The sequence below is a fragment of the Oryx dammah genome, unplaced genomic scaffold (assembly GCF_014754425.2).
Source record: "Oryx dammah isolate SB20612 unplaced genomic scaffold, SCBI_Odam_1.1 HiC_scaffold_22, whole genome shotgun sequence".
NCBI lineage: Eukaryota > Metazoa > Chordata > Mammalia > Artiodactyla > Bovidae > Oryx > Oryx dammah.
This window is the reverse complement of record NW_024070206.1, coordinates 36179371-36201317: the sequence shown is the minus strand read 5'-3', so window position 1 is coordinate 36201317 and position 21947 is coordinate 36179371. Positions and strand designations below refer to the sequence as shown.

The 21947-nt window shown below is 44.7% G+C and overlaps 1 protein-coding gene across 1 annotated transcript in view; it reads left to right on the top strand.

Annotated features, from left to right (window-relative positions):
• Nucleotides 1-21947, top strand: part of B4GALT6 (beta-1,4-galactosyltransferase 6) — a 76370-nt gene that overhangs the window by 41363 nt on the left and 13060 nt on the right. The window contains exons 4-5 of the mRNA XM_040264801.1: nt 12914-13038; nt 18559-18675. Of these exons, the coding sequence (XP_040120735.1) occupies nt 12914-13038; nt 18559-18675 (242 nt within the window). The remainder of the gene's footprint in view (nt 1-12913; nt 13039-18558; nt 18676-21947) is intronic.

Here is a 21947-nt window from a genome sequence, read left to right as displayed (position 1 = left end):
CTGGTCCCATCACTTCATGGGAAATAGATGGGGAAACAGTGGAAACAGTGTCAGACTTTATTTTTCTGGGCTCCAAAATCACGACAGATGGTGACTGCAGCCATGAAATTAAAAGACACTTACGCCTTGGAAGAAAAGTTATGACCAACCTAGCTAGTATATTCAAAAACAGAGACATTACTTTGCCGACTTAAGGTCCGTCTAGTCAAGGCTATGGTTTTTCCAGTGGTCATGTATGGATGTGAGAGTTGGACTGTGAAGAAGGCTGAGCGCCGAAGAATTGATGCTTTTGAACTGTGATGTTGGAGAAGACTCTTGAGAGTCCCTTGGACTGCAAGGAGATCCAAGCAGTCCATTCTGAAGGAGATCAGCCCTGGGATTTCTTTGGAAGGAATGATGCTAAAGCTGAAACTCCAGTACTTTGGCCACCTCATGTGAAGAGTTGATTCATTGGAAAAGACTGATTCTGGGAGGTATTGGGGGCAGGAGGAGAAGGGGACGACAGAGGATGAGATGGCTGGATGGCATCACGGACTCAATGGACGTGAGTTTGAGTGAACTCCGGGAGATGGTGATGGACAGGGAGGCCTGGCGTGCTGCCATTCATGGGGTCACAAAGAGTCGGACACAACTGAGCGACTGAACTGAACTGTATAAAAAGATGATCTACTTAGATGAAAACCATTCAGGTAGGAATGATACTGAATTTCCCTGTAATCACTGAAAATAAGGTTAGGGCTTAAAGTCATTGTTTGATTATCTAGCTGTAACTTTTTTGATTTTTCTGGCACTTGATTACCATAAAGAGTGAACTTCTCCAGTTGGAATTCATGTACAGTTGACTGCATGGGTTTCAGCATTTATTTCACAGTCAATTACATTATAAAATCTGTTTTATATATTATTTATACAATATGAGTGAATACTTCTTTATTGTTAGGGTTTATAGATTCTCCAGAGGGCAAATCCACTTTCAGCTTTATTAAGTTTACAGGAGACTTTCCATAGTCACCTGAAGAGGGAATGGCAACACACTCCAGTATTCTTGCCTGGAGAATTCCATGGACACAGGGGAGCCTGGCGGGCCACGGTCCTTGGGGTCGCAGAGTCAGATAGGACTGAGTGCCTGAGCAAGCACTCCATATTAATAATATTCACTTTATCTGGAGCTGAAAAATAATGCTTAGTATGGATGTTTTGATTTGTTTGTGTGAGGTTAGTGATAGAAAATGTAAGCTGTACACTCTGCATTAAAATGAAGACATACTTACCTGTAGATTTCCCGTCATTCAATTCCTATTCAAAGAGAGTGCCTCTCTAGTGACCCCTCAATGCATTTCGTCCTAGCGTTTTTGGAATAGCTGCCTTTGTGGTTTAATGTTGATGGTTTCTATGGTTGCTAGCCTTAGGACCACAACAAAAGCCACAAGGACTTTTTGAGATGAGTTTAAATAGTTCAAATGAAAAATGAGCAGAGAGGGAAAAGATAAGCAAATAAACTTCAGACAAGCTCAAGTAATGCTTACTGTAACAAACCGTCATGCCTGTGTTTATCGTAGAGAAAAGCCATGGGAGCTGTTGCAGAGTTGTGAGCCGCCTGCAGCAGGGCCTCTGTTGTTCAGAGGGGCTGGTGGGGAGAAACACAGCTGAGTACGTGCCTGCCAGCTGAGCAGGTGACAGAGAAGAGGTTGTGACAAAAGGGAGACAGCAGTTCCTTCTGTAAGGAAAGAGACACTTCAGAGAGAAGGGTCACGCTGAAAGTGGGTCTCGCAGGATGGTTTAGTAGATAGCTGAAGGGGCAGTTTGCAGGCACAGGAGGGTCTGTATCCTGAGAGTGGGGAGTGGTCAGCTGTGACTGGGGTGGCTGTGTTGTGGGACGTGTGGGAGGTGAGGCTGCACAGCAAGGTGAAATAGTCGTAGTCTCAGTCACTCAGTCGTGTCTGACTCTTCAGGACCCTGTGGACTGTAGCCCACCAGGCTCCTCTGTCCATGGAATTCTCCAGGCAAGAATCCTGGAGTGGGTAGCCATTCCCTTCTCTAGGGGATCTTCCCAGCCCAGGGTCTTCTGCATTGCAGGCAGATTCTTTACCATCTGAGCCACTGTGTAAAGGACTCACCAGTCCGAGGGCTGCCTGGGTCCCGCGAATTGCTGGGCATCCATGAGGTGGGCGTCAGGGGAGCGGAGCCCTGAGCGTGTGTGCAGAGGGTTCACTTCTAGCCAGGGGTGCACCTCTAAAGGTGCATGGTTTTCCAAGAATCCATGGACAAAAAAGGGTAAAACAAAGCGGAAAACACTACTTTGGGAAATGTAACCTTTACCTGCTTTCAGTAGATGCATGGTGGGGCTAGGACAGGACTTCAGAAAGGTGCTTCGGATGAGCAGTTGAGAATGAATAAGAGTGGGGAAGTTCCAGGCTCTGGAAGAGCCACACGGAGCTCCCCACATGGCCTGGAGGAGCGGCTGGGGTACATGCCGGCCAGTGGTGCTGAAGAGAAGAGAGATGCTTTTGGTCCGCTGTGGTGACCAGTTGAGGGATCAGGGTTGATTTCCAGATTTTGGCTCGGTGGTGGTTAACCGAAAGGCGGATTGCAAGATAAACCTCACACTTGGGAGAACGGGGAAGGAATGAGTTCGGTGTTGGGCTTGTTCTGTTGAAAGCTCAGGAGGCTTTGTTTGGGGTCTGAATTTTTTCAGAGAGATCTGGGCTGGAGGTGGTAGCAAGTGAGCCTGGAAGAAGGCTGTGTATGAGTGGGCCCTTGGAGAACATCAAAGCCCAAGAGTCAGCAAAGAAGGGAAACAAGCCAGGGACGGGGTTGGGGGGCCGGTCAGGGGACGTGTCCCGAAGGACAGGGAGTCGCCTCTGCCTTGTCCCATATCTCAGAGCAGTAAAGGGAGTGTCTGTGAGAGGCTGTTGAACTGGGCACATCTTACGCTCACGGGACCACAGCCAGCATGATCCAGTGGGGTGGTGACATGAGAAGGCCAGGTGTCCTGACCCAGAAGCGTGTAAAAACTAGTTGGTTTAAAACAAAGAAGTTCAGGACTTCCCTGGCAGCCCAGTGGTTAGGACTCAGCGCTTCCATGCAGTGCGGTGCAAGTTCAGCCCCTGGTCAGGGAACTAAGATCCTTACAAGCCTCAGGTCGTCACCAAAACGAAGTTTTGTGGGAAAGGGAAGGAGACTTGGGGGAAGGAGTCTGTGGACAAAGTGGTGTTAAGGGAAGAACGATTTAGGAAGAGATGGACTTAAGTGAGTTTTAAGCTCCGTCGGGGAGGACGCTGTGGACAGACTGAGATGCGAGTGAAGGGAGGAGGAGGGAGGTGTCCAGGGAGCCCGGATCATGGCGAAAGTGGCAGGGGACAGGATGTGCGCCTGTGGAAGAACTGGTAGAGACTAGTAGGAACACCGCCTCCTCCAAGCAAGAGTGAGACCCATTTGGAGATGAGGGGGAGAAAAGTCCAGGGGGCTCAGCCCTGTTGCTTCTGTGTTCCCAATAGAGTAGGGACCACATGCATGTGAGGGGTCGGCCACGAAGGACCGGGCAGCTTGAACCATAAGATGTAAAATATTTAAAAAGTAGTTGTAGGAGATGCAAAGTGGAGTCAATAAATCATACGTTAAAAGGTGCTGACTTACCTGTTAGCCAAGAGAGCCCTCCCCACACAGGGGTGGTCAGAAGCTACAGATACTGTGACTCTCGTTTCTATTGAAAGCTTATTCTGTTTAAGGCAATCAATTGGGTATTGTCACCTCAATGATGAGTTTAATATGTGTGTTTACTTGATTTTCTAGGGGGAAGAATTTGAGTGGTATTTCTCAGGTGATGAATTTGAGCATGGGAAATTGTTGATCAGATGTGGCAGGTCAGGAAGGGAAGGAAAATAACAGTGTCTGAGTATCGGGGTGTGTCTTAGTCTGTTTGAGCTGCTAAAGCAAAAATACCATAGACTGGATTACTTAAGCAGCAGATATTTATTTCTCAGTTTTGGTGGTTGGACATCTGAGTTCAGGGTGTCAGCAGGTTTGATAACTGATGAGATGAGAGCCTGATTGCTGGCTCATCGATGGCTGTCTTCTTGCTTGTCGTCATGTGGTGGAAGGGGTAAGGGGTCTCTCTGGGGTCTCTTCTATAAGGGTACTAATCCCATTCACGAGGACCTCATCCTCATGATGTAATCACTCCCCAAAGGCCCTGCCTCCTAACACCGTCACATTTGAGGTTAGGATTTTGCCATGTGAATTTGGAGGTGGGGGACTGCATACATTCAGCCCATTTCTCCATAGGTGTGCTGTGATTGGGTGAAACTCATGGAGCTATGTTGCTCCAAGAGTGGTCCAGAGATGATCAATGTGTGCCAGAAGCAGTGAGAAGGAGGGTTAAAAATGCAGGCCTCTAAGCCAGCAGTCCCCACCCTTTTTGCACCAGAGGCTGGTTTTGTGGAAGACAGTTTTTCCATGGAATGGTGGGGGGATGGTTTCAGGATGATTCAAGCGCACTACATTTATTGTGCACTTATTTCCATTATTATATCAGCTCCACCTCAGATCATGCATTAGATTCCAGAAGTTGGGGACCCCTGCTCTAAGCCAAAGCTCAGAGCTGTAAAGAAAGGTTTCTGGGTTGCCAACCACAGGATGTAACTTGATTGGGTTAAAGAGGAAAGGGAATCCATAAAGAGATATCAGGCAGCCCCAGAAAACCTGGGTGGCTGCAGAGTTCGGTTCAGAGGCTGAGCAGCCAGAGCAAGGCCCAGACCACTCTGGGAAGCACCTCCTGCTGCCACTTGGCTGGGATCGCAGCTCCTGCTACGCCTGTGTAGGTCTGGGGACCAGAGGTGCCACTCCTGGGGCCCCTGACACCAGAAGCTTCTGCCGTCATGTGACGTCTGCTTCAGCGTCACCATCTGTGCATCTCATGACTTGACTGCTTCTCTCTGCTGAGAGGTTGGGAGATTCTAGCTTCTTCCTCTGGGAGGCAGGACTCAACAGTGGGCAGTTGTGCAAGCCCTGAAATGTGTTGACCTGTAAAGCTGGCTGCCCACAAACGTGACCCACTTACTGACACAGGAGCTCTGAGAATGGGCCTGAGACCTTCTTTCTCAACAGGCAGGCCTGGTGATCCTCAGCCACTCCCCCAAATTAGCTACTGCTTTTTTAGGAGACCAAGGAGACAGAAAAAATGGGGAGACAGCAGAGAAAACTTAAAGGCAGGACTGGCTGGCTGTCACCGCTGATGCTGCCAGTCATTCTAGGTGACGGTGGGGCTCAGGGTGTGAATTCAGAGCTGGTGTTACCAGGAGGATGTCCAGGGAAGGAGGTGAATGTTGGTGAACGTGGCTGAATTTTGGAAGGTAGTTTGGCTAAAAGCCAGAAACTTCAAAGGAGGTAAATTTATGAAAAAAGAAAGTAATGATTTTTTATGAAGTGTAGGTATAAGTCTGCAGTGTACCTTCTTATTTGCCTCATCCCAACCTTGTGGATCTCAGAGAATAAGCAATGAGCACGGTTTGAGAATAGTGTTTCACTTAAAATGAAGAGTTGGGGTGATATTCTAGAAAAGACGTTGAAGTACAGTACATGGGAAACTTCTCAGCCAGAGCAGGAGATGTGGGTTTAATCCCTAGGGTGGGAAGATCCCCTGGGGAAAGAAATGGCTACCCACTCCAGTGTTCTTGCCTGGGAAAGCCCAAGGACAGAGGAGCCTGGTGGGCTACTGTCCAGGGGGTCTCAGAGAGTCGGACATAACTGAGGGACTAACACTTTCACTATGCTGTTTTCCATGGTTATTAATACCAGTTGACATTCCCACCAATAGTGTTGGAGGGTGGAACACCGTCTTGAGTGAAACACCGGGTATGTAAGGAGATGAGAGTAGCGTTGGTGGGTACCGTGGGAGGAGGAACATGGGGTCCCACCACAGGCTCACCTGTGAGGTTCTTTCCTCTGAGGGTAGTTTGGAAACCGTGTCACCACTTGCTAACCTGCACTGTGCCTCTTCCTGGCCACTCTCTATAATATGTCCCTTTTCCTTTACTTTCTGTGCACAGGAATAAGTTGTTGTTGTTGTTGTTTTTTCCTGATACCACATGTTGAGTAGCTGGGGCTGGTGTATGAAGTTAATAATAGGCAGATTATGACCTGTTTGAATAAAGGGGCACAAGCCCCTGACACGTGGTTGGCGGGGAGCTCCCTCAGCATCAGAGCTTCTACTCTGGGGAAGTGGGACCCACAGGATTGTTTTGATTCAAGGTGCCATTTCAATACACCTCACACGGAAAGAAGAGTCACGAGGTTTATTACTCACAGATCCCAGAAACTGGCAGGGGCACAGAGAGTTGGTGGAAGGGTGGCCTGCTGCCCCCAGCGGTAGAGAGCAGGCACCAGGGATCTGTTGCTGATAAGGTGGTTGGGGCAGAGGTCACTGAGTTTTCTTGGCCTTAGTTCTAAGTGGTTGTTATTAAAGGGGGCCTCTGGAAAAGCAAAGTGGGAGCTTTTTGGCAGGAATCCCAAACTCAACCGCTTATCTGAATGTCCAGACTCAGGATGTGAGCAGGGTTATCACACCGTGAAATGCCGAGGCAGCAGCTCAGGAAAACAAAGGTTGTTTTTCTCATCACAATTGATCCCGTGATGCCTCAGCATTATTAATCTTCAGGGCAGATCACAGACACTGTGTGACTGGTGGAGATATTAAAGGCCATTGGCAAGGGTGTTGTTCACCAGCACACAAAGCAGAAATGCCATTGGCAGTATCAATAGACAAATGCCAGTTTGCAGTCCTGTCTGTAGCCACCCACTCCATTATTTGGAGTCCAGCCAAAAAAATAAAGCCCTTGGATAACGTTCGGGTAGGTATTTGATTTAAAAACCCAGGCGAGATTGTGGAATACTAGTACCTGTTTGGCCATCTTTTGAACGTTTGTCTAAAGTCTGTGTGGAATTATTGATGTACACACAGAGGGGGTTCCCCTTACAGCACGCACACATCTTCTTCCTGGGCCAGTGAGTACACCATTTGTGCTGAAGAATCTCACTGCCGCTGCTGCTGGCTGAAGGCTGGGCTTTGTGCGGTGTGCTTGGCCGTGGCGGCTCACAGGTTGGGGTTTGCTGTAATGACGTGTTTTGTGCCCAGAGCGGTGGCACCTTGAGTCACCTCAGTCCCACTGAGGGAGGTAGGTAGCTGACCTACTCCCAGTGTAATGGCATGAATGTCTCAGGCTTTGATGTGAAGGGGCAGAAAAAGAATTGCGGGGTTCTGTTCAGTGATGCAGGTGTTCCCAGGGAGACTGAAGGGCCCTGGTGTGAAAACAGGGATGCAGGGAAGTAGAGGGAAGGAGGAGAAGTCAGGGGTCCTCACCAGAGGGCTGCGCAGTGAGAGCCAAGATGGCTGTGCTGTGAGACCCAGAGGGCTGCCTCTGAGACCCAAGATGGCTGTGCTGTGAGACCCAAGATGGCTGCGCTGTGAGACCCAAGACGGCTGCGCTGTGAGACCCAAGACGGCTGCGCTGTGAGACCCAGATGGCTGCGCTGTGAGACCCAAGATGGCTGCGCTGTGAGACCCAAGATGGCTGCACTGTGAGACCCAAGATGGCTGCGCTGTGAGACCCAAGATGGCTGCACTGTGAGACCCAAGATGGCGGGGATTATACTCCTTGGGACCAGGTCTGGGTCCTAGGACTCCATGAGTGTGGTCAGGGCATCCATAGCTCTGCCAGGAAAGGGTCGGGGTAGATGGCCACCACGAGGAGGTTGTTAAGAGAGATGGTTTCAGTAGTGACATCTGTTGTCCTGCTTGTTACGCCTCGTAACAGGGTGCCCTTCACTTTTGTTTGGAGCAGTTCCAGGGAAGAATGCAATTTGGCCTCCAGTGTCAGTGAGAACATCCCACTGGATAGAGAACAGGTAATCATCCCCCAGAAGAAGGGACAAGTTCAGGGACCTGCAGGGTCCCTAGGGCAGGGGTCTTGGTGGCTGTCACTCTCAGGGATCAGGTGTGGGATCCTGGGTTCTGCTTCTGGGGTGCAGCACCGCAAGAGGTGACAGCAGCTTCCTCCGGGATGGGACCACTGTCTGCTGCAGAGCACCTGGAGAGAGGTGTCTAACTTGTGTTCAGCCGTCCCGAGGTTAAGTCACCAGGGACTTGGATCTCCGGAGCTCCGGTACGGAGCCTGTCGCTCATCTCATGAGGGAGGCCGAGCTGCTTGCTTCTGTCTCTGTAGGCTTGGAAGGGTCTCTTTCTCTGTAAACAGAGCGCGGAACCAGTTCCAAAGACTTCTAAGAGTCAATTGGTGCCCTCTCCCTCTCCCTTTGAATGAATTTTCCTAAAAAAAAAAAAAAAAAGCTGTTGCATTTCTATCACGGTATAGCTAGGTGTCTCGTCCTCACTGACACTGGCCATTGCTGGACGTTTTGGTATATGCTGCATAGTAACAAGGAACTCCTGGGGCAGAAGTCACCTCTTCTCCAACTCCTGTGCTGCCACCTCCCATTCCAGGGAGTCCAGTCAACCACCAAGGGGTCGGGACCCACCTCTACTAGTGCAGCATTAACAGACACATTTGGGAAAGCTCCAGACACTGAGAACGTGGCCTTCACAACTTGCTATGTGCATATGCCACCAGTAATGCCCTGACCATGAGGATCTTACAAGCTTCCAGTAGTTGGTTTTTTTGTTTTGTTTTGTTTTGTTTTTTAGTATTTATTTATTTGACTGTGCCGCGTGTTAGTTGCGGCATGTGGGATCTAGTTCCCTGACCAGGGATTGAACCCGGATCCTCTATACAATGGGAGCGTGGAGTCTTAGCCACTCGACCGCCAGGGAAGTCCCTCTAGTAGTTTTTTCATCTCCTCTGGGGGCTTGGGAGGACCTGGTACCCGGGGCTTGGGGCCCCGCTTTCAACAATGTATGATGCACTTGCCTCCTGGGTGCCATGAAGGCCCTGGTAGAACTGCACCTCTGAAGGGTTAGAGCAGCTCTCTAAGCTCAGCATTCAGTCCTGACCCAACACAGGGGGCCCCGTAGCTGGCCTCCCCCTCTGGCTCCAGGGCGCTCTCCTTGGTTCCTAGAGGCTTAGAGCCCATGCCTCCACCCCTGCCCAGAGAGAGAGAGGCAGAGCCCTACCATCCAGCGCCCAGACTTCCACAGGTGGTTGTAGCTGATCACCTCCACAGCCGACGCCAGGTGGGGTCTCATTCAGAGAATAAAGGGAAGCAGAGGTGCTTCAGCCTGGGGGCTGCTGGCTGGGCTCTGCAGGGGAAGCTGACCCGGCACAGCACTAGCAGTTCGACAGGGGTGGGGGGCTTCTCTGCCAGGCCTGGCATCAGCGACACACAGCAACTCAGAGGAGCCAACCTCTGGAGCCGTTCTCTGGAACCGACCTCCAGCCAGCAGTGGTTCCTTCCCCTAGAGACTGAACAACTTGGAGGAGGAAGTTAGCAGTTTGCAGCTCCTAGGCATCTAGGAGTATGGGGCCCCAGCCGTACCCACCATCCCATTCTCCTTCTCAAGCGTATTGAGCAGCTGGAGCTGGTGTATTAAGAACATGGAGATGATGACCTCCTGAATGAGGGGGCACCGGCCACCCATACTGGGTGGCAGGTGGCTCCCTTAGCATCCGAGCTCCCACTTGGGGGAAGTGGAGCTCGGGGGTCATTTTGATAGAACGTGCAGTTTCAGTACACCACAAGAAGGAAGTAGAGTCTCAGAATTTACTCACAGATTCCAGAGGGGGCCAGAGCCCAGGGAGCTGCAGGGTGGGGGCCGTCCTCCATCCCAGCTCACCAGCCAGCAGATGGAGAGCAAGACAACATGCACCTGTCACTTACAAGGTGGTTGGGGTGGAGGCTTAACTCTTGAGTGTTTATTTGAAAAGCTTCCCCAGGAAAAGCAGAGTGATGGGCATCCTGTACTCAAGTTCTTATCTAAATGTCCAGACTCCGGGTGTGAGCAGGGTGATCACACTGTGAAACGCATAGGCAGCAACTCAGAAAGAAATGGCTGTGTTTTCAGAGAAATAGAAGTTGGTTTTTCTCATCAACCCACCCCACCCCACCTCCACTGATCGGTGTTTATTTTTCCTTCTCTCTTTCTGACCATACTCTTGCTGTTCCCAGTGGTGGTGGTGTCTGTCCTGGAGCCTGTCCCCCACCCCCCAGTAGTGAGATTGCTATTACTCCTGGCATGACAACCTCATGCCACTGGGTCATGTTTGGCCTTCAGCCCGTAAGATATTAAGATTTCAGAGCAAAGAGCAATAAGCACATAGAAAAGATGCTGAGAGTCTCTGAGGAATGTGAATGGGGGGCTGCTGGGGGGAGGAAGGTGAACTTCGGGTGCCTCAGGCATCAGAGATTGTTAAGTGATGGACACTGAAGCCCCCTCCCCCATTGAGGAGAAAGATATAAGGCCCACCTCTTAATTTGCTGGCGCATGTGTGTTCAAAATGAAAACTAAACTACAAATGATGCTGGAGCAGACTGCTGACAGTAATGATGATTGCAGCTGTTGAAGCTATAAAGCTGGGCAAAAGGCAAAAAAATTGGTTTAACAGTGCATAAAGAATACCAACTTCAGTTCCTTATATGAACTACTTATTTAGTCTAATTACTATCATTTGGGGAATCATGCATACCAAGAAATGCATCAGATTTACTTCTGTGAATTTTATTTGATTACAGTTCTAGATTCTGTCAGCTGAGTCATGAGAGTCTATGCTCACATCAACTGATGGATCTTACATTTGATCTGTCCTTCCTCTTCGAGTTCATAGATTAGGTAAATCTGCCCTTTCTAAGATTAGCTACTTTGCATATCTTGTCACAGTAAAGGGTGGGTAGTTGGTTATTATAAAAGACAGCACACATTAGAGGAACAGACACGAGAGGAATTTAGATTTTTTCCTAGCTTTATGTAGCAAAGCCATTTGCATTTTGAAATACTTCTCTCTAGTGTGCCTGCCATTTCAGGAGATCCAAGAGACGCTGGTTCAATCTCTGGGTGGGGAAGATCCCTTGGAGTAGGAAATAGCAATTCACTCCAGTTTCTCTCCTGGAAAATCCCATGGACAGAGGAGCCTGGAGGACTAGAGTCCTCAGTGTCGCATAGAGTCAGAGACGACTGAGAATGCACACAACGAATGAAACAAGTAGTGCCTAAGTGCTTAATGGTAGTGACTGTGCTCCTGCCTAGTTAGGCTGAGGAGGGAGATGGGAAGACGGGCGGCTGTGAAATCTTACAGAGTAGAAAGTAGCAGGAGGAAAGGAAGGGGCTCTCTTGAAGAGCGACCGAGTGTTTCCCAGTTGTCCCTTGGTATCTGAAGGGCATTGGATCAAGAGCCAAAATATGAGGATGCTCACGTCCTTCCCTTACTCTGTCGGCCCTCCACATGTAGGCTCTCCATTCACAGATTTCAGCCAACCTCATGGATACATGCACTTCCCTGGTGGCTCAGACGGTAAAGCGTCTGTCTACAATGCAGGAGACCTGGGTTCAAGCCCTAGGTTGGGAAGATCCCCTGGAGAAGGAAATGGCAATCCACTCCAGTACTATTGCCTGGAAAATCCCATGGACAGAGGAGCCTGGTAGGCCCCAGTCTATGGGGTCGCAAAGAGTTGGACACGACTGAGCGACTTCACATGGATACAGAGGGCTGGCTGACTGCATGTATGGAATCATGGCCACTGAGCTCAGACACCTTGAAACTGGAAGCCTCAATATTTGTTGGTTTGCATTTTATGAGACAAGGAGGTGAAAGAACTTAGTTGTTAGTCCTTAGTTCTTGTTTGTTTTTTTTTAAGTTTAATTTTTGTAACTTTTTATTCTGTATTGGGGGTATAGCTGATTAACAGTGTTGTGATCATTTCAAGTGAGCAGCAAAGGGACTCAGCCATTCATGCATGGTTGCCAGGGGGAGGATGGCAGGAAAGGAGAGTTAGGGAGTTTGGGATGGACATGTATACACTGCTGTATTTAAAATGGATAACCAACAAGGACCTACCATATAGCACAGGGAACTCTGTTCAGTATTATGTGGCAGCTTGGATGGGAGGGAAATTTGGGGAAGAATAGATACATGTACACTATGTCTGTAGTTCTTGGTTGGTTTTGATTGAGTTAATGGAAATGGTTTTCCATGCAAGAGTTATTCCTGTTTCCATAGTATGTGTTAGAAAAACTATTAGTAAAACAGCTCCAGGAATATCATTTATTTGTTAATTTGAAGAGAGAGTGCCTAGCAGACCAGGAACATCTTAGAAGTTTATAGTTTTCATTTTGCGTGTCATGGTAATGCATGGTAGGTGCTCAAAGTAAATTTGTTGAATTGTGTTTGCAGATTCTGTCTTAAGAAATGTCAGTAAACTGGATGACAGTAGTAACAGCTAAATTTCCTGCCTGTGTACCTTTGTGCCCAGCATCTAATGGCTATGACCACAGTGGGAGGCAGATCTCTTTTTACAAATAAGGAAACTGAGGCAGAGAGAAGTGAGGTAACTTCCCTAAGACACAGAAGCTGGGATTCAGCTCCCAAACTAACTGCTTAATTAACTCTTATATACTGGACGTTCATGTCTTCTATGTTGATTATGTTGAAATTAAAAATGGTTTCTAAATAGTTGATTAAATTGAAATGATAAGCTATAGTGTAATGACTGGAAACATTTACTAAAGAATACTATAATAGTCATCATATTACTCAAAAGTAAAAAGCTTAAGTGCTTTGGTTTTCTTTGGCTGGTTTATCGTATCATATATGATTTATCATCCAAAGTAACACTGAAAGGTGGTATTAACAATTATATGGTGAAAACAGGACTAAATGGTACTATGCCAGCAAATACATTATGCCAGCGCGCTACTGATTGTTGTTTGTCTGACTTCATATTAAAGTGGTTCTTCACGTTTTTGACCTTCTAGGGGGATTCCTCAATGTCAATGTAAGTGAAGTCAGTTTTGATGAAATTCATCAGCTCTTCTCCAAGGATTTAGATATTGAGCCAGGAGGTCACTGGAGGCCTAAAGACTGTAAACCCAGGTGGAAGGTGAGGTCCATTTCTTCATGAATCATGTGACTGTTACTATGCATTCGAGAAAAGTGTTTTCAATTCAGAATATATAGTGAAATCCCTGTGTCTTGATAAATGAAGACAATTTGGTGTTTATTGTTTAAGTATTGACAGTTCAAATGTGGGTTAGTTGTGTGACCTGTGAAGATGAGCTACACCTGTGCTTACACAAATACTAGGCTCCTGTGTTCATTCTCTCAGAGAGCCTGCTGATAAGTTCCTCACTTGGGAGTGGCTTGGGAAACAAATAGTTTTCTGTTCTGTTTGGAAGAGAGGCAGTGATTTCTTTGCCTCCCACTGCTGCCCCTGACGGTTACTGACACCTGCAGGCGTATCCCCACCGAGGCCCGGAGCCAGTGGTTTCCAGCTGGGTCCAGCATTGGGGCTCCTGAGTCCCAGGATTCTAAAGAGGCTGCGTGGCGGTCCCTGCAGGACACACAAAACAACTTTGGGCCCTTTTTCGCCTCTATTTCAGAAAGCAGAGTGTAAGCTTTTCATCTTTTTGATATGTCAGAATCCTACTTTTAATGTTGTGTTTGAAAAACTGTAAGGGAGTCAGCGTGCCCCTGCTGCTTAAAAAAAAAAAAAAAAGAAAGAAAACCGTGGTTTAAGTCAGAGTTGCTCTCAACACTGTGAAACTGGTTAATAAACGCATGCCCATGTAATGTTGTTACGTTTGAATAGGAAGTAGCATTTATGCAATTCAAGTGAAAACTGCATATGATTAAATCAGATGTATAATTAAATCGGATGTTATTTCCTGAAGGGCTATGATGTAACCTTACTCTGGGAACGTTTTTCAGTTCTTCTTTTAGTATTTTAGTATTTTGTATTTTTAGTATTTTTTAATATTAGTATTTTGTTAAAATATTTCTCCTTTGGTTCTAAAAAATGATAATCACTCCTGGGAAGGAGAGTTGTACGCTGTTGAGCTTCTGATGAAAGCTGTCTGACTTGACTGCCTTGAGTCCTTTGGGTTTGGGGTGTTGGTGTTACTCATGTTGGCTTCCCTAATGTAGACCCCAGTCTCTTGTGTAAGGTAAGCACTAAACCCAGCTTTGCCGAGTTGAGTTTATGAGACAGATAAATGCCTTGTTATAAATTATTAAATCATTTTTTTCCCTCAAAAAAGTTGTAAAACTGCTGAAATGGATTCCAGTACAGATGTTGGCAAGACATTCTGTTTCACAGTTGCCTCATGCTGTTTTCCAGAGCAGATTCAGATGATAAATTAATTTCATGATTGATTTTATCATGTTTGTATATAAAATATGGCCCAATTTACATAATAACTACTTTTTTAAATGTCCTGGGCAAAATAATTTTTCTTATTTGGATGATGAGTATGTATGTTGAATACTAATGGAAAAAGTGTCCTCAGTCACAGAGGCTGTGGGAAAGCATGGAGGTTGGTGCTCAGATGTGTTAATACACGTGATACATACCCCTCAGGTGTGCATTGAGTGGTATCACAGGATGACTTGGGGTCAGAAAAATTGAGTATTTTGTCCTCTCTCTAGTGGTCTATATCAGATGTTGCATTTTAAAGTGTTTTAGGGTTTGTTTTCTTCTCATTTTCTGGGAGAGAGGTATGTATCACACATAGGTAGCTCCCACTTACAGATTTTAGTAGACTGTAAACTCCAGTGGATGGGTAGGTAACACTATTGAAAGTGGCGTTTCAGGAGCCTGCTAATTCAGGGTTCTAAAAATTAGCTTATTTTTATTTAAGAACTATATGGTACTGTTGCTCTTATTCGAGTTATGTCTAGTCTCAGCTTCCGAGCTGTGCAGCTCAAGGTATGGGAGGAAATCTGGAGATAGCTCAGAGATGACTTGTACTTCCCATGTTTAATCAAATGACCTTCCCCCGGACCCCAGCCTCTGTTTACATTCTGATCATGTCCCATTTTAATCTTGGAACTGAGGTGAGAGAGAAGATGCAACTAGATTTATGTGAAACATCTGCTGCCAAGTTGATTCTTAATATTTGAGGATCTTTTTTTTTTTTTTTTAAAAACAACTACTAAGTTGTCTTTAAAAAAAAAAACAAAACTCAGTTTGTTGATGGCCAGTTAATTGGAACTGAGATCTGCTAAAACTAGTGGTTTCAACAATTCCTAGGTATTCTGAGCACCGCAGGTCCCCATCAAAGGTTTAGCACAGGACAGATGCCTTATAGAGGCAAGGTGGTTTCTAAAAGGGAGGTTGAAAGAGGAGGAAGGTTGAAAGAGGAGGAAGGTCGAAAGAGGAGGAAGGTCATGCTTTTCAGATCATTAACGTGTTTACCTATGACATTACCTGTGTTCCATTCAGGGTCCAGGTGGAGGCCCGAACCACTCTGGTCTGAAACGTGAAGGCTTTAAAGAACCAGGCAACTGCTTGTTGCGCTTATCTGGTCGGAGGCCTAGAACTGTGTTTCTAGTCTGAGGTTCTTCAAAGATGGGTCTTGACCACCTGCTCCAGAGCTCCCTGGGGTGTTTGGTAAAAATGAAGATTGTTGAGCTCCTTCCTCAGACATTCTGAGTGAAGGCTTGTCAGCTTCCGCTCTGTTCTGCGTTAGTTGGTTGCAGACAGCTAGTGCTCCCTTAAGGTAGGTAAATCGGAAGCCGAGTCATTTAGGTGGGAGGTGTGCTTAAAGTCTGAAAGTAGAACAAAGTCTTGGTGGGGACAGTGTATGTAGTTAACATTTTTCTTGCTGATCTCTTCATGGTGAGTGTAGGAGAAAATGAGCAGGGAAGAAAAATAGGTGCATAAATTCAGTAAGTTTAGCAGTTTTAAAGAGGTGTGGAGAGATTCACGAAGATGACTTGTGTTTCCAAAGATAATAATCGGATGTTCTCCATCTCCAGTGGAGATGCATCAACAGGAAAGTGGCTCCAGCAACAAATTAGGGCACATGTAAGGAAGAATCTCCTGAAACAAAGGTTATCAAACTTCGAAATAAATTACCGCCACATACCGAGAGCTTCTTTTTCTAGAAAGCGAGCTATAAACTATTGAGAGTCATTCCAAGCCACAGGGAGGGTTATACCAAATGAATCTTTAGATGCTGTTTAGCTTTGTTTTAATAAAAACTTCAGGCATATTCAAAATCTTTAATATCTGCCTCATTAAAATGTGGGCGTGTATTTGTTATAAAAATGTCAGTTTAACTTTTGAACTTGCCATGACAGTGGGGCATTTTTTCCTCTTATAAACTCTCAGTTTCCACATAAGATTAAGAAAGGAAAAAACTCAGTATTTTAAATGTTCTGTTGGAGAAATTACTGTGTTAGGGGCCATGACTACCTTTGTCTATTCTTATGTTCAATTGATTACTCAGCCTAATTGTACTTAATTAATACGAGCTGTCTTTAATTTGACTCTACATTTTTAAAATAGCTTCTTTCCTTAAATATAGGACTTCCCTGTATCTCAGATGGTGAAGAATTTGCTTGCAACACAGGAGAGCCGGGTTCGATCCCTGGGTTTGAAAGGTCCTCCGGAGAAGGGAATGGCAACCCACTCCAGTATTCTTGCCTGGAGAATTCCTCCTCCTGGAGAGAGGAGCCTGGCAGGCTGCAGTTCGTGGGGTCGCAAAGAGTCAGACACGACTGAGCAACTAACACCACCACTACTTCCTTAAATATCTGTTTAGTTCAGTCGCTCAGTTGTGTCCGACTCTGCGACCTCATGGATTGCAACCATATCTGTAATTGACCTTAACTGCTTTTATAGCCCATTTATATCATAGGCTGCCAACTTGCGGCCAAATTCAAAACCAAGAAGGGCAAGCTCAAGCCTAATTTGCTAGAAATCGGGTCTCCTGCATTACAGGCAGATTCTTTACCATCTGAGCCACCAGGAAAGCCCAAAGAAGTTAATACACTGATATAAATCAGATAAGGTCAGTGGTAGAGGTTGGTATCAGTCATCCACCTCCTTTCTCTCCTTCTACTTTTCATAACAGTTTTCTGTCCTGAGAGTAAGCCTAGGGGCTCCTGAACTGCTCTGTAAGTTGTGTAGATTTGGGAATTCTGTAAATATGTTACCAGTTGATCCTGAGGTCCATCAGCAAGTCCTGGGTCAGTAGGGAGCCCCCAGCACCAGCAGTAACCGTTGTGTGTGGAACGGAAGGGACCCCCTAGCTCTGGGTTCCGAGTTGCTCTGGCAGTCTCGTGGTCCTTAGGCTGATAAGCCAAGAGATTCCTTATGGAGCAAACCAAAGGAGAATGGGGCCCAAAGTGCAGCTGGCAGATATGCCAGAACCTCTCTAGTTCCTGCCATGTACCAAGCCTGGCACAGTGTGGACATGAAAATGTCAGCTTCTAGCAGACATAGGTCTCTTTATTTTCCACTGTCTTTGTCATCATTGAGGAAAAATTAGTGGTGGAGTTTTTAGTTCAGATGTCAATTTTCTGAAACCATCTTTTGTTCTCTCTTAAAATAAAACTATTTTAATAATCTGAAATTTTCTCTCATGTATGATCCTGGTAATGTAAAATACACAGTTAAATATTACTATTTTCTATGTCTCTAATGTTATGTCCTGATTCTGCAAGTAGGATTAGATCTTAAACCTATGTTCTGTCAATTATTTGCATCTGTTCATTCTTAGTAAAAGTATTTGGTATAGTTGAAGTTTTAATAAATCCCAGATTTTCTCTTTAACCAGTTTATTAGGCTTTATTAAAAAACCCAGAATATAGAATGACACATAAGCATTGTTATTAGACATATTTTGACTCATACTCTTTGAAAATCTCATGATTTTGGAATTTATTATTTGTTCAGCATCCTTTTATTGAACTCTAGTTGATTTACAATATCTTGTTAGTTATGCCTTTTTATTAAATGAAAAATATTAATATAATTATCAAACTTCATTTATTTCCATGCTATGTCTGTTAATAATATCTCTAGGCCAGATAAGCCATATTAGATACTAGATGTTCAAGTGGAATCTCTTCTAAATTCAATTTGAAATCCATAAAGTTATTATTTACAATCTAATAAAAAACCTAGAATTACTCTTGACACATCCCTCTCACTGACTGCTTATATATCCAATCCATGAACAGATCCTGGTACTTTGCCTCTTAAATGTTTCAAAAATCCATAAATCCCTTCTTGTCCTTCTCAAGCTATCGTTACCTCTTGTCTTGACTTTGCATTCATTTTCTAAGCAGCTCCCTGAGTCCGTTTTTGGTTTTCTCCAGTCTGCTCTCTCCAGTAGTGTTTGCTGTCACGGTTATATCTCTGCTTTCAAATCTTCCCATGATTCTGTGGTTTTCATGGGAGAAAGACCACTATCCTTAGGACAGCCTGTTTATACCACTGCAGGTTCACAGGTGCATAAATGGTGCAAAAGCAGGGGCCATGTTTGTTTTTTGTTCCCTGTTGGATCTCTGGTAGGCAATTCTTAAGTAACAGGATTTCAAGGGTCAGTTTTTATCTTTACATCTAGGGCTTATTGCTGTATTTATTTATATATGTGACTATTTTGTTTTAAAGGTGGCAGTCCTCATTCCTTTCCGCAATCGCCACGAACATCTTCCAATTTTTTTCTTGCATCTGATCCCGATGCTCCAAAAACAGAGGCTGGAATTTGCCTTTTACGTCATTGAACAGGTGAGAATAATTTTCAAAATGGTAACTAGGTATACTAGAACTTAATAAACTCTTAGATATTGTGTGATTAGAGATGCTTATTACCTTGGTTTTATATTTGGATACAGTTCCATTTTGATTGTGTATACCACATTTGGTTAATCCATTTATCAGTTGATATGCTTCTATCATTTTTAATAACCTAATATCTTACCTATTAAAGTGAAATATACATGTAATTATTCTTCGTACTATCAGCTCGTTTTTTTCTCTGTAAATATTTTTGTCTGGGGATTCAGTGTATAGTTTCTTTGGTCCTAACCCTTTTGGAAATATTCTCTATGCGTCTGTGTCTTCCTCCTTCTGTCATCACCTAGTTTTGTACTTAGGGTGTCATCTTGGATTTCTTCCTTGTTCTTTCCCTCCTCTCACTTCCCAAACACTAGAGTCCTTGCTGAATTTTATCACTGATTTCTATATACTGTTTCTAAAATGGTGCATTTTGTTCATGTTTTGAATACATTGTAATTTGGATACTTTTGGTTTTAACATTGTTGACCTGGTTTTATCCTGATTGTTCCTTCTTTTTACTAAATCTGACTAAAAGCATATTTCCTTATTTATCAGTAGACAGACAGTGACCTAGTTTAGATGCTTCTGATTTTTTGTTTTTGAAATATTAGAAAATATTCAAATTCTCTTCCCAAGATTGTTCCATTTAGTGTCTTTTCCCAGCTCCTTTATGGCTGATTCTCCATCTTTTTTATTTTATTTTTTCACTCTTAGCTTTTTTGCCTACACTTCCCACCCTGAAAATACTTGGTATTTAATATAACTTAAACTTGGTCTGTATGTAGATCACCCTTTTAAGGTCTGTTTCCTGTTCATATGATGATGTATTAATATATAATGCATATGTGCTTTTTCATGCAACTGCCTATATTATCAAAATTAACTTTTTTAACCTGATAGTAAATTAAAAATTTTAGCCCCTTTCTTGGTAGCTATGGGACTTCCCGGGTGGTGCGATGGTAAAGAATCCGCCCACTAGTGCAGAACATAGAGGAGACACAGGCTCAGTCCTTGGGTCAGAAAGATCCCCTGGAGAAAAAAAGGGCAACGGTATTCTCGCCTGGAAAATCCTGTGGACAGAGGAGCCTGGTGGGGTATAGTCCATAGGGTCGCAAAGAGTTTGACACAACTAAGCACACATACACGGTAGCCAAACTTCTAGGCCAGTTTTACCAACTGCTAGTTGCCTTTTTTGAATCAGTCTTCATAATGTGGACAATGAGATACCTATACCTACCTGTGTCTTTAAAGGCTTTTCGTTTGGGAGTCTGACACGATTGAATCACTTTGTGTGTGTGATGAAAAAATCTGCAAAGCAGCTAAGATCCTTATTTTCTAAACCTCTTAAGTCTGAATTTCAGCCTTGATCAATATTAATTCAGGCTTGTATATTTGATAGTGTGGGGCTTTGAGCTAGTAACATCTTCACCACGTAGGAAATGTGAAGAGTTATTTTCCTGCTGGACTGGTGCCTAGAAGAGCCAGTCCTTTGACGAGCAGCTCAGAACCCCCAGTTATATATGAAGGATAGTACACATATTTCTGTCTCTTCCTTCTTTTGCTATTGAATCAGGTGTACATTTTGAGTGATGGGGAACAGTCAACCAGGATGCAACATTTTTGTCTTGAACAAGGGTGTTGCCATTTTCTGAGCTGTGGGCACAGAGAATACTATTGAGGAGAAATGGGGCTTCTGTTTTTGTTTCAGTTTGGTTTTGCTCGAGCATATGCATGTGTGTGCGTGTGTGTGTGCTGTACCACAATCTCATGTACCTATGTGGAGGTTCCCCTTCACTTTTTAGTGCCTTACTCTCAACCGTGATGGAAAGCCAAGAGTTCCCACAAGAGGCGACAAAGCCAGTCTAACAAAAAGGATTATAGAAAATGGACACAGTGGAAGGAAGAGAGCACATTTTTGAAAAAAGAAATTAATAGTAATACAAAGTCATAATCACTGTCCATAGAGAGAAAAGGAAAGATAATGAGCCCGTGAAATGAAAACAGGACTTCATTAAAAAAAAAGAGAGAGAATCAGAAAAGGTTAGAAAAGAAAATGGGATAAGTGAAACAAAGCTTTCAGCAGACAAACTTAAGAAGATAACTCTTAAACTAGAATCAGAGCAGGAGAAGTTAAGAAAGTTAATCAGAAAGTACCAGTACAGCACAGAGGTGACCGTCTCCAGGATGGTCCCCAACTAGCCCTGCCTCCTTGTGTGGCTTCCTGCCCCAGTGACCATGGGAAGCACGCTGAGGAGTGGCAGTGTGTGACTCTTGAAGCTGGGTCATAAAGGACATTGCTGCTTCTGCTTTGGTCTCTTGGATCTCTTGCTCTTGAGGAAGCCAACTGCCATGTCATGAAGACACTCAGGCAACCCCAGGAGAAAATTGACTTGCTAGCACTCTTACTGGACTTGTGACTTAGCTATTTTGGAAGTATATCTGCCAGCTGAAGTCCACACATCACAGAGCAGTGATCAGGGATCTTTGTCAGAATTTCCTATCACAGTGCTTTGAGCATTGTAAATGCTATGGTGTGATTAACCACCGGTTTTGCTGTGATTTGTTACACATCAGTTGATGAAGAATGTATTTCCTAATCAGAGTTCTGGAAAAATATAGCAAAAAAAAAAAAAATGGGGATGGGGAGGGGTAAAACAACCAAAGAAATAATGTAAGAATATTTTCCCAGAAGCAAAGACATGAGTCTTCAGATTAAAAGGGTCTACATGTACCCATGAATAAAATACAGATCTATAAAGCATATTACCTTAAAAATTTTTAATGCAAATTAAAAAGAGAAGATAACAAAAACATTCTGTAGGAACAATTGCTCATGATTATGTGTCAGAATCATATGAACCTTCTCAGCAGTGCTGATACCTAGATGATTGTGGAGCCACATGCCTTTAAGATTCTAGGGGAAAGTAATTTTTACCTAGACTTTTTTTACCCAGTCAGTGTATCAATCAAGTGTGCGAGTAGACTGATGACATTTTCATTCACTCATTAGCTAAATACACACACACACACATATACATACATACATATATGTGTGTGCTCAGTCACTTAGTCCTGTCTGACTCTCTGCAGCCCAGTGGAATGTAGCCTTCCCATGGCTCCTCTGTCCATGGGATTTCCCAGGCAAGAACACCGGAGTGGGTTGCATTTCCTTCTCCAGGATATCTTCCTAACCCAGGGATGGAATCTCCATCTCCTACATT